We start from the raw sequence: 13,473 nt of genomic DNA on the forward strand, positions 1-13,473 counted from the left end.
CCAAATTCACCGCTACAGCTGCATGTCGCTGAGGTTTCTCTAAAATAGCGGCATTCCATTAAGCCTTGGAAATACAATTGTACTTAAATGTTATTCTATCGAATGAAATGGATATATGTTCATTTAAGAAATTATTATCTCTATTATTCTCATTTAGTACCTTTGATCCATGTACCACATTCTATTCCAATTCTATTAGAATTGCTACTTGAATCCTAAGATCATCCTCGGATCCTCTCATTGAATATCGAAATCCGGTTATAATTGGTATCATCGAGACTTTGAATCCGCGACCATAACTAGGAACCGATCTTTAGCTAAGCTTGAACAACGATTGACAAATGCTAAATCAGAGAGTCAATCGAGGTTCGACAACATAACTATCGGCTTGGATGAAATACATGCGATGATACAACAACTAGCTCAGTCATCTGCCAATTCCTCACCTCATGACGACTACCATCGAGAGGAGTAACACCCTCCGCACACTTCGTCAAACCCTTACTCCAATCATATCGCGAAGATTTATTTCCCTCAATTTGATGGCAAAATAGTGAAAGAATGGTTGTATCACAACGACCGCCATCAAGAGGAGCAACACACTCCAGCAAACCCATACTCCACTCGTATCACGAAGATTGATTTACATCGATTTGATGGGAATAGGGTGAAAGAATGGTTGTATCAATGTGAGCAATTCTTCTCTCTTGACAATACTTCCATTCACCTTGATGGTAGCACCCTTCAATGACGTCTCAACTATATATGTTCTAGATTTGACAATTACCCCACTTGGCAACAATACATCACCGACCTTATATATATATATATATATATATATATATATATATATATATATATATATATATATATATATATATATATATATATATATCACCAAGGTGTCAAACTTAGTAACATGATACCTTCGATAATTCTCTACCCTATGTTCGTATAAGAAAATCCGCAATTGATTGAAAGCTATTATTATATAGATCACGCCTATAAAATTTCAAATCAATCAAAAATCATTTAATATGTTAAAGAGAATGATAAAAATTAATGGTTTTCATGAAGTTTTGTAAGGTGTTAATTTTTATGCACCTGGTTGACATATCAAATGATTTTCGATTGATATAAAATTTTATAGATATAATCTAATGATAATAACTTTCAATCTAACGGTAAATTTTGTTATACGGATATGCGGTAAAATATTATCTGAGATGTCATGTTACTAAGTTTGACACCTTGGTGTCATTTGATCTTGATCATATGGTTAGATTGAAAATGTAGTAGCATTAATGTAGTAGCCTCATTAATGTAGTAGCATTCTCTCTCTTGATGAATCCAATGGTTAATATTTCTTCCTCTCATCTCTCATTTAAAAATGCTCTAACTTGATATGCTCCATATATATATATATATATATATATATATATATATATATATATATATATATATATATATATATATATATATATATATATATATATATATATATATATATATATATATATATATATATATATATATATATATATATATAGGAGCGGAGCTATGGCCAAGCGAGCCCGGACACGCGCCCGGGCTCAACCCCTCTTTTTGTTGTATACTTCTCATCTAATAGTTGATTTTTAGACAATATCGGGGGCAAAATTAGTAATTTTTAGACAAAATTAAGGGCAAAATTATTAAAAACAGGGTAAAAAATTTTTGGACAAAATCAAGGGCAAAATTTTTAGACAAAATTAAGGGTAAAATTAGTAGAAACAAGGTGTAAAATTAATAAAAACAAGGTGTAAATTTTTTGCCCGGACTTCCTAAAATTTCTGGCTCCGCCATATATATATATATATATATATATATATATATATATATATATATATATATATATATATATATATATATATATTGAGAATAAGTAAGTTATATGAGAATGTGAAAATGAACATTAAATCATTAATTATATTTTAAAAATATCTTTTAATCTCAACCATTAAATATAAATTCGAGGGTTAAATATATTTTTAGTCCCTATAACATTAGCAAAAATGAATTTTAGTCCCTATAAAAAAAAGTCGACTTTTAATATTTATAAAATTACTTTTGTACGCAGATTTAGTCCCTCTAGAGGAACTAAAACTGCGTGCAAAAGTAATTTTATAAGGACTAAAAGTCGATTTTTTTATAGGAATTAAAAGTCAAAATTGAAATATTTATAAGGACCAACAACATATGTAACCCTAAATTAGGTTGTTATTAAATTTTTAAATTTTTATATAACTTACTCATTCTAATTTCTTTTATAGGTGTAAATTTTTCAATAAGTAAAAAAAATATAAAAGTTAAAAAAATGTTAAAATCGCATTTTATGAGTCAAATTTATGCTAAAGTAAGTATGGTGAAATCATTTATTATTTTATGTCTGATGTTATTTATAATTTAAATAAAAAATAACTTTTTAAAAAATTTAATTTAGTTTATTATGACCTTATTTTAATAATTAGAAGAGAATCTCAAATTATTTGATACGCCAAATTAATGATTACATATATGATCACCACCTTTCTTGTCAATAAAAGTCACCTCAATGCAAAAGTTGATGAAACAAGAGTCAAATAGCTCAAAAGTATTGCCATTAAAACTAGGGATGACAACGGGTCGGACGTGAATTTCACACTACTCAAATCCGCACTTAAAATTGACATCAGAACTCAAACCCAAAAACTGTTCGAGTGACAAAATGATACCCACACCGACACCCGTTGAGTTCGGGTTTTTTTCATCCGAATCCGAACCCGTAACAAAAATACATAAAATACAATTTTCCTCCTATTTTTCAATATATATATATATATATATATATATATATATATATATATATATATATATATATATAAAAGCAGGTGTGATTTCGGATTTCGGGTGTGAGTTTCACACTACCCAAACCCGCACCCAAAAAATCAGGTAACACTCGAATCCGAACCCAAACTCAGTCAACTCAGATTCGAGTGCAGGTGGATCCCGCAGGTTTGTGTCTACTTGCCATCCATAATTGAAACCATTCACACTTGTCAATAATTAAGACCCACTTGATAAAAAACGTATGTTGCATATTCGATGCAAGCAGCTACAATTAAATTTGCTTACTCCCACGTTGAGCCAACCAATGTCTTGAAATAGCGGAGCTCAACAGAAAAATTGCTACTTGGTGTTGGAAACTACTCCTTCAACTGCAAGAACATTATTCCAACTCCAAGTACATCATGGCTTCCAATCTTATTAAAACCTTAACCTTTGTCATGGCAACTTTAGTTGCTTTCACACTTCAACTCTGCTACTTGTCACCCATAGATCCAGTTGTACTGGACATACCACCTGCTGCATCTTCATTTTCTTCAGCCAAAAACAACCAATTACAGGTCAATTTCTAATGGATACTTGTTGCATACTTTCATTATAATTTATATTTAACTGATTATTATTGTTTTCTGATATATTAGTTGTAATTTCTTGAACAGAATGTGATTAAACTTGGAGAAGGAATTATGAAGAGACCAGAGGATGTTTTAGTGGATAAGGAAGGTATTTTGTATACAGCTACAGAAGATGGTTGGATTAAGAGATTGGATAGGAATGGAAATTGGGAGAATTGGAAGCATATAGATAGCTCTACTTTGCTTGGAATCACAACATCAAAAGACGGTGGTCTCATTGTCTGTGATGCTACCACGGTAAGTACTGTATATATCTATTAAATTGCATGAAAAATATATATATTAATGGTGCATGCATGATTAAGAAACAAATAATTATATTTTGTAGGGTTTGCTGAAGGTTACAGAAGAAGATGGTTTCAGTGTTATCCTTTCACAAGTTAATGGTTCTCAATTACTGTGAGTTTTCAGACTAATAATTCATATTTGCATTTCTTTTAATTTCTGTTTTGTTTTGTTCTTTCAGCATTTTATTTTCATATAATAATTTCATATTTGCAAGTTACTATTCTTTGTCAACTTGGAAAAAGATGTCGATCACTTCCTCTAGTCCATGTGGACCAGCTCCATTATATCAATTAGTAACCAATAAATAGTTTGACACATGCATGATATTTATAACACTTCATGTGAAATCTCTTACAATAGAATTGAAAACATTGTAATTAATGAAGATATTAATTTATTACACATAATCATCGGTGTCTCAATAATAAATGATTATTTTGCAAATGAGTAAATGATATCACATTGAAAATTTAACTAACATTAACGTTACTTATATAGAATTGCACACATTATCTCATCAAGGAGCTTAAATAGGAGAGAGTGTCACATAAATGAATTTAGTGGTCCCTAATCTTAATGCTGCTTGACACATGTTCAAGTCTAAGACAAAATAGAGTGTTTCAACTACTATTAAGAAATTGTTTGAAAACACTAAGATAAATGTGTGTTTCACACTTCTTCTCTTTCACAACTCTAATGCTTCTAATTTCTTGCCACATTGTAATTGACTTTACCATTTAACTAGAACTCCTGAATTTTTTTTGACGAGGCTTGAGATAACTCTTCAATATAAATACCACCATTAGACAAACCACTTGATTAGAGATCTTAGCTTATTTCACTAAATTCCGCTTGACATTAGGTGTTGTCCTTCTCAGATATCCATTCATAAATTGATCTTCAAGCACATTTGATCACCACAACTTGATCTTCATAACTTGATCAACACAACTAGATTAACATAACTTGATATTCAAGTCTATTCACTTAATCGTTGTATCAGATGATCTCTAGGCTTCATCTTGATCAACATACGAAGAACTTCAAGCACCATCACTTGATCAAATTAGATGTCATCACAATATTCAAGTAGCATCACTTGACCATACTTTAATCTTCAAACACCATCAGTTTATCCACATATCAAATACCATCACTTGATTAAGATAAGACTTTCTATGCAAAAGCCTAATTAAAAAGTCTAAATTGTACGCGGAGGTACATTTGTATTGTTGAAGTTGCGTTGAAGTCTTACAATGCTTAGATTTTCAAATTGTTGAATGTTTGAATATGTGAGAACAATGTCACAATTCTACTATTGAGTTCACCACTTTTTAGCATCCTAACATATGGTTTTTCTAATTTTAATAATTGATCTAGGTTTACAGATGATGTAATAGAAGCATCAGATGGAAATATATATTTCAGTATTCCAAGTACCAAATTTGGTGTGCACAATTGGTTTCTCGATGTGCTTGAGGCGAGACCTAATGGACAAGTTCTAAAATACAATCCTATCTCAAATGAGACAACTATTGTCTTTGACAATTTAGCCTTTCCCAATGGTGTCGCACTATCTAAAGACGAAGATTATCTTCTAGTTTGTGAAACTTGGAAGTAAGTAACTTTCTAATGTATCATATTGCTACAACTTAATTTTTATCTTATTTTGTTTGATTTGTTTTCATGAATCAGATTTAGGTGTATAAGACATTGGTTAAAAGGAAATAACAAAGGAAAAACAGATATCTACATTGAGAATCTCCCCGGAGGACCTGATAACATTAATCTTGCCCCTGATGGCTCATTTTGGATCGCTCTACTTCAGGTAAATATATACACAGATGGAGAATTTTAAGAACACTCTCTTTTCAATGTACAATTCTATTAAGTATTTTAATTTTTTTTCATAATTTTTTACTTCTATAAGCTTGGAATATTTGGAACTAATAAGGCATAACAATGAATTGATGTTGTAGATGACTACTGAAAGGACGGGGTTTATGCACACCTCTAAGGTATTCAAGCACTTGTTAGCTTCATTTCCAAGGCTAATTAACATGTTTAATAGTGCAATTAAGTCTGCAATGGTGGTAAAAGTGGATACTGAAGGCAATATTATAAAAATGTTTGGTGATAATGATGGGAAGATTATTACTGGTGTAACTTCTGTTGTTGAGTTTGAAGACCATCTTTATTTAGGTAATATAAATACTGACTTTGTTGGAAAATTTCAATTGTCAAGTGCATAGATGGAACTAGTGAAGTAATTTATGCATTTATTGAATAAGGGGTGAATAATCTGCTTGCATGAGAAAACATCTTATAAGTTTTGGTATGTATGAGTTAGATGAAGCACATATATATTATGTAAATTTAGTAGTGAAAAATTATGTGTGTACTTTTGCGTGCGTAGATATTTGTTTTTTTGGTTATTTTGATGCTTTCCCAATATGTCTCGTATTGAAAAGAAGAGTTTGACAAAGAAAAAGAAGAAGGATTAATGAGCTCTCTCACAGGGATGGATCCAGACATTACATATTAGTGTGACTAAATCTAAAAGAAAGTATGAACTAAATTATATCGAAAATAAAAAATAATATTGTTTAATGAAATACATTTACAATGAAAGTCGTCTACTATTCGTTTCTTGAAAATGAGATAAAATAACATCATTGTTAATTGTTAGTGCTTTTATTGGTTGATTGGCATCTATGTTTGGCTAAAACATAATAGCAGTAAAACATAATATTAATGTGAATCTTGCAAGTTTAAAATAAACAAAACAGGTATAAGCAATATGTTAGATGGAATGTCATGACATCAACTCATGACATCGCGCCTGCAAAATTGGAAGGAAGATTCAGTTTGTACTTAACAGATACAGAATATTCTATGTGAATATTATGTAATCCTATGTGGCGCATATTTAAAGGTCAAAAGAATAATTGAAGAATCAGATCAGAAGATTGAAGATTCAGGAAGAATCAGATCAGAAGATTGAAGATTCAGCAGTTTCTAATTTAGGAAACTCATGATTGAAAGACCTTATTTGTAGCAAAATATTTTCTGCATATTTGTAACAGCAAAAGTGCTGCGATTTGTAAGCCCAAATCCAATTGGGATCAGGTTATAAATAGGAAACTTTTGTAACCTAGTTTGAGATAGAAAACCTGGTTTTAACGATGTAGTCATTAGGGTTTCTATAGGTAGACCACCAAGGTTGTGGGATGGCTGCCTTGTCCTTCTCAAAACCTGTTGGTTAGAGAAGTGATTGTCCTCACTCGAAACCTGTAGGTAAGAGTTGAATATTATAATCTTGATTGAAGCTGTGAAGCAAGATCAAGTATGTGTTCATTGTTAATTATGTAAATAGCTGTTGTAGGGTTGTAACTGTTAGGTATCACCAGGGAGTGAGCAGAGGTTTTCTTATCTTGGATGGATTTCTGAGATAAAGGTTGCATTAGGTAGTGACTAGGTAAACCAAAGGTTGTTTATCTGTAAACCAGAGGTTGGTTATATAAAATAGTACTATTGATAGTGGAATCTTCTTCCTGGCTTGGTAGCCCGCAGAGTAGGTAGTTAGACCGAACTGGGTTAACAATTAACTGTGTTATTTATCTTCTGCATTATTTGTTCAGTTATGAATGTTATGACTTTGTCTATAACATCAGGTTCAGAAGTGTTATTTATTCCTATACAGAACCATATAAAATTATAATCTGGTTATGTATGCTGAACATGTGTGATCCCAGGTCTCATTGACTCTTTTCTAAGAGAAATTAAATAATGGGGGATCATTATATTCTGCTTGTGCTACATGAATAATAGATCAGATGTCTTGACATCGGGATTGACATCCGAGTCTGTCATACCAGAATTTTCAATGGGTATCAGAGCAGGCATCCGGTCTATTTCTGGATGAGATCCATAAGGGATAAATTCTGGTTGTGGTAAAAGTAGAAGAGTGTTTGAACAAAGAATGTTCATATTGTATGGTCCCTTGAAGTGGAGGATGGACCTATATGATTAGACCAACCTGACCTAAGAGCTGTGATGCTGGAACGAGGAGTGTTAAGTCCAAGGACTTCATACGGGAGTGAAGAACTTGAATTTAAAAACAAATTCGACTGGTATCTATGAATAGAGATGAAGCTCATCAAAACCTTCATGCGGGAGTGAAGATATTGATAAGGTAACCTCTGTTGTTTATGAGTTTGACAAGTCAGGATTTTGGTTTAGTCAGTTGCTTGGTGCAGAAGCAAGCATTGTGCAAGGTTGAGTAGCAATCAATCTGTAGTTGTCATGCTTACTACTAACACTTAAAGTAAGCATTGTGTGAATTCTGTTGAAGTATGACTATTTTCCGCTGCATAGTCTCTGAGAAACCCTAGGGTTATCAAGGTTCAACAGAATGTATGGCAGGTATTGACAGCTATAATTAAAGTGTCAAAGATACTTGAGTATCCTCTCAAGTCCACTCATAATGGCATGGTTTATTAGAGCTGATGAATGTCAACTGATCAATGATATTCATAATTATCTGCAAGTGTGTACCTTGAAATCTTCAAGGTTGAGGTGTTCCTAGAAGGAGGAACAGATGTCCTATCTGATGTTGGGACATTAAGAACTGGTATGCAGCTACCAGCTGAAGAACAGATGTTCTGGTGCTAAACTAATGAAGTGTGAGAACATTGGTTTGGAACCTACTCCTGATCTGGAAGAGGAGACATCTGGCTAAGTTAATCAGGACACGATTAACATGTGCTCTGTTCCACTAAGAAAAACTCATGAAGGTATTCCTTTCTAATCCTCTATGTTGTACTTTTGAAGAGCCTATATCAGTAAGTTTCCTCTGATCAACGAAACCAGAAACCATAGAGCAGTTGTTGGAGCTGAATACTGTGTCTCAATCATAGTGAAATATGGTTAAGAATGTGTACTGCCCTAGTTGTTATCCAGAAAGGGTAGTATGATTTGAAATCAAGGAAGTCAGATGGATCTGACTAATTCAGTGTCATGCTATGACTAAGTCTGTTCCAGAAACCTAGCTGAGGGAATCTTCTCTATAGGTACAGACCATGGCATCCTTCATCTCAAAATCATAATTAAAGTCTGAAGAAAAGGTTATTGAGATGCTGGCTATTTTATCCCTTGATGTGTCTGGATATTGCTAATTATTGTATTATTCTGCTACTAACATGAGTGTTGTCAATTTGACATTAAAGATGTTAACCAAGAACCATGAAGGATGATGTCACATCTGATGTTACAACATCTCAAGATCTTCAGTTATTTTATTTATTTGCCAAGAACAGAAAGTATAAATGTGAAGAGGTAACCAGTCAGAATGACCTAGTGTGAGTAGCAAATTCTAACTAAAAAGCTGGTAAGTACTTTGAAGGGAGACTTAGTACTTATTAGGTTTAGAACCTGGATGCTGAGAAGAAGTTCTTTTAACCATGAGTTCTCAATTATCTTCACACATCAAAGAAGAAGGCAAGAGTCTCTGATGTGGGATACTGATTTTGTTAAATATCTTGATGGGAGCTAGATATTTACAAGATCTGTATAAAACAACTCAAACGTGTATATTGAAGATCAATTTATGGTTATACAATCATAGTTTCTTCTATTTCAAGTTACAGAATGTGGCAATCTGGATCTTGTGTAGCAAGCAAACTGAGGTTTCTAAACTTGGAATCTTTGGCAAATTCCAAATGAAGGAAACTTCAAGGACGAACATCGAAGATGTCCTAAAGTTGTATATCTCAGGGGAAGTAAAAGAGTATGAAGATCAGCAAAGACAATGTTTTTCTACTTCTATCCATTTGAAAAGTCTCTCAAAACTAATCTTGAAGAAAGAAGAACAAAGTCACACAAAAAGCTCAGAACATAACTCAAGTCATGTTTATTCTCAAAGACCAGCAAAGAATATTCTTTGCATTATCATCTGACGACATGAATTGATGGTGTGCATCACTTGTTCTAATCTAAGTGCATGATCCAACCTATGCACAAGTCCACCTGGTGCAGTTTGTTCTCAAATAAAATTTCTTGATTAAGACTTTGGGTAATGTTCAGGTATGTTGTTTAAATTGCTCAGGTTTATAGAGTCTTTTCGTTTTGTTTGAGTCCCTCATGTTCTTCTTTCAGATATGAGAAGTGTCTAGAGTCTAGGTTATGATTGTCTAATTGAGTCAATCATAGGGTTTAAGGGTAGTGTTCAGGCATTGTTAAGTCTGAGGTTATTCTTTACAACTGTTTGGTAAAGAATAAAGAGTCTTGTTTCAAGTCGTGAACACAATTCGTTTCTTGTGTTCCAAGTCCTCTATAGAGAAGTGTTATCTCTATGGGTAGTCAGAGTTTGTTTCAGTTCAGATGAACTTGTGTCTTAGGTATCAACATCACAAAGTACATATTTCCTGGTAGAAGGACTGGGAATATACAAAAGTTTGAAAAAGCAACATTATTGTCTAGAGTGGCAGTTTGGGCATAATGTGGATTAGAATGGGCAGGTTCTGATCTGGATGTAAGTAATATGTTCTGGCCATACATAAATACTTTCATGATGAAGACTTCACTTAGTGAAGATGACTATGAAGACCAAATTTTTATGATCAGATCAACACAGCTAAGGATAAAGGAGAATCTCTTCTGTTTAAGGAGTATGTAAATCAATATGTGAGATTGAAAAACACCTTATCAAGAAGGATTTCGAAGTGTCTTAAGCAGACCATGATCTGATTCAAACATGGTAGGGTTATGCTCAACAAAATTCAAGGAGTGGCAGTTCTGTTTGTTGAGATTGTGGCAACCTCTCTGTGTGTGATTCTAGTATCAAGAGGTCATTTGTTGATCGTTTCTGAAGGAGATAAGTTCCTAGCAAGGGTCTGTTGAAAAAAAAAGGATGAAATTTGTGAAGAATACTAGTAGTACAAATGTCAGACACAATGTTATGACATTCTACTTCTGGTGTAAGTATTTAGTGTGAGGAACAAATTTGCTATAATGAGTGTGTTCAGCAGGATTGTTGAACAGAGGGTGCGGCTCTTGAAGATATGAAGATGAGTCTTATATTTTCCATTCATCATTTCAAGCTATTCCGTTGGGGAAGCTCAAACTATCTCGGATAGGGGGAGTGACTTCTTTTGTCAATAAAAGTTCTTGGTTAAAAATACTTTTACATCATGAAGAAAATGTGATACTTTTGTCAATTATTTGAATGGTTCAAGTTAACCATGTACAACTGGTAACCACTATTCCTTCTCTATACTAATGAGGTAGCTGTGTGCTAACAGTCTCAAGGTGTCCAAAACAACAGAAGTCTATGTCTATGACTAGTGAGTAAGTAGGGAGTTTGTTAATTGGTCCAAATGATGCTTTGTCTTAATCTTTTACGGAATCTTGGGCTATGTGCCTGAAGGAAAGGAAAGTGACAATGTCTGACATAATGTCATGACATTTTTAAAGACATTGAATCTTCAAAGTCAAACAAGGAAATCTGAATTGAAGTTTATCTACACATCAGCGGTCGGTGTAAAGTTCATTCAATGACTATGCATGCACTGGTAATTCAAGATAACTCCTATAAAAATAACAGTCAAAAACTGCTTTGCAAAGAGTAATAGCTTTTGGAACTGTTTCCTAATTAACCATTTGACCATTGAACAAGACCAAAGACCATCGTTATTTACTATAATCTCCATTTGCTATATAATAGCATCTCCATGAATTGCAGAAATCAAACTCTCTCAAAATTTCGTTCGTGTGCGTTCTTGTGAGTCGAGTCTGGGTTTGGTATTGTGATGGGTTGCTATACCAAAACCATCTCAGAAAAAGAAAAATACGGGTTGGGGATGTTGATGGTCTCTACCATGGATTTTTCTGCAATAACAACAAAGATGTTCCTCTATATACAACCTTCAGTATAGGAATTATTTTCGTTGTGATTTGTGATCTGAGTTATGAACACAGTTGTGATTTTTGTTCTGAGTTACTAGGACTGGTGGACAATTTTCACTCAAGTCCTATCTCGAGGTCTATGCTAGGATTTGTTTTCTGGTACAAGACTAAGGAAGGGGTCTCTTATGCCACCATTGGTCCTCCAAGACGCAGGGCTTCTCCCATCGTCTTCCTCGTGAACATCAGTGTTGCATGAAGGTGTTCCACTGCATATTATGACATCGGTTCTATCTTTGTCATATTGTGTCTAAAAAGGGGGAGAAGAATACCATCTTCTGATCTTGCTATTGTAAAAAGGTTTTGTAGCAGACTGGCGATGTTATGATGTGGTTCAAGTCCTGAAGAACAGAAGGTAAACCCAATTCTGAGAATGTAAATTCTGTACTTCCTTGGTGTCTTGAAGTTTTATGTTTTTGATGCATTTTTATATTTTAGCCAAAATATGCCAAAGGGGGAGATTGTTAGTGCTTTTATTGGCTGATTGGCATCTATGTTTGGCTAAAACATAATAGCAGTAAAACATAATATTAATGTGAATCTTGCAAGTTTAAAATGAACAAAACAGGTATAAGCAAGATGTTAGATGGAATGTCATGACAACAACTCATGACATCGGGCCTGCAGAACTGGAAGGAAGATTCAGTTTGTACTTAACAGATAAAGAATATTCTATGTGAATATTATGTAATCCTATGTGGCTCATATTTAAAGGTCAAAAGAATAATTGAAGAATCAGATCAGAAGATTGAAGATTCAGCAGTTTCTAATTTAGGAAACTCATGATTGAAAGACCTTATTTGTAGCAGAATATTTTCTGCATATTTGTAATAGCAAAAGTGTTGTGATTTGTAAGCCCAAATCCAATTGGGATCAGGTTATAAATGGGAAACTTTTGTAACCTAGTTTGAGATAGAAAACCTGGTTTTAACGATGTAGTCATTAGGTTTTCTATAGGTAGACCACCCAGGTTGTGGGATGGCTGCCTTGTCCTTCTCAAAACCTGTTGGTTAGAGAAGTGATTGTCCTCACTCGAAACCTGTAGGTAAGAGTTGAGTATTGTAAGCTTGATTGAAGCTGTGAAGCAAGATCACGTATGTGTTCATTGTTAATTGTGTAAATAGTTGTTGCAGGGTTGTAACAGTTAGGTATCACCAGGGAGTGAGCAAAGATTTTCTTATCTTGGATGGAGTTCTGAGATAAAGGTTGCATTGGATAGTGACTAGGTAAACCAGAGGTTGTTTATCTGTAAACCAGTGGTTGTTTATATAAAATATTACTACTGATAGTGGAATCTTCTTTCTGGTTTGGTAGCCCGCAGAGTAGGTAGTTAGACCGAACTGGGTTAACAATTAACTGTGTTATTTATCTTCTGCATTGTTTGTTCAGTTATGAATGTTATGACTTTGTCTATAACATCAGGTTCAGAAGTGTTAGCTGTTCCTATATAGAACCATGTAAAGTTATAATCTGGTTATGTATGCTGAACATGTGTGATCCCAGGTCTCATTGACTCTTTTCTAAGAGTAATTAAATAATGGGGGATCCTTATATTCTGCTTATGCTACATGAATAACAGATCAGATGTCTTGACATCGAGATTGACATTCGAGTCTGTCATACCAGAATTTTCATTAATTGTTCCAAGAACATCTCTTTCTATAAAAAGTTACAAGATGGTCATTTAACCACTAATCACTCATTTTGTTACATAGATAACTCT

General features: G+C 33.5%; 1 protein-coding gene across 1 annotated transcript; it reads left to right on the forward strand.

The window, feature by feature from the left end:
- Positions 1-3,120: 3,120 nt before the first annotated feature.
- Positions 3,121-6,223, forward strand: LOC131632539 (protein STRICTOSIDINE SYNTHASE-LIKE 4-like). The gene is made up of 6 exons (XM_058903279.1): positions 3,121-3,425; positions 3,525-3,737; positions 3,829-3,899; positions 5,169-5,405; positions 5,484-5,616; positions 5,768-6,223. The coding sequence occupies exons 1-6, from the start codon at positions 3,270-3,272 to the stop codon at positions 6,038-6,040; spliced, it is 1,083 nt and encodes a 360-aa protein (XP_058759262.1). The 5' UTR covers positions 3,121-3,269; the 3' UTR covers positions 6,041-6,223.
- Positions 6,224-13,473: the final 7,250 nt, after the last annotated feature.

The sequence above is a fragment of the Vicia villosa genome, unplaced genomic scaffold, assembly GCF_029867415.1.
Source record: "Vicia villosa cultivar HV-30 ecotype Madison, WI unplaced genomic scaffold, Vvil1.0 ctg.000958F_1_1, whole genome shotgun sequence".
Lineage (NCBI taxonomy): Eukaryota > Viridiplantae > Streptophyta > Magnoliopsida > Fabales > Fabaceae > Vicia > Vicia villosa.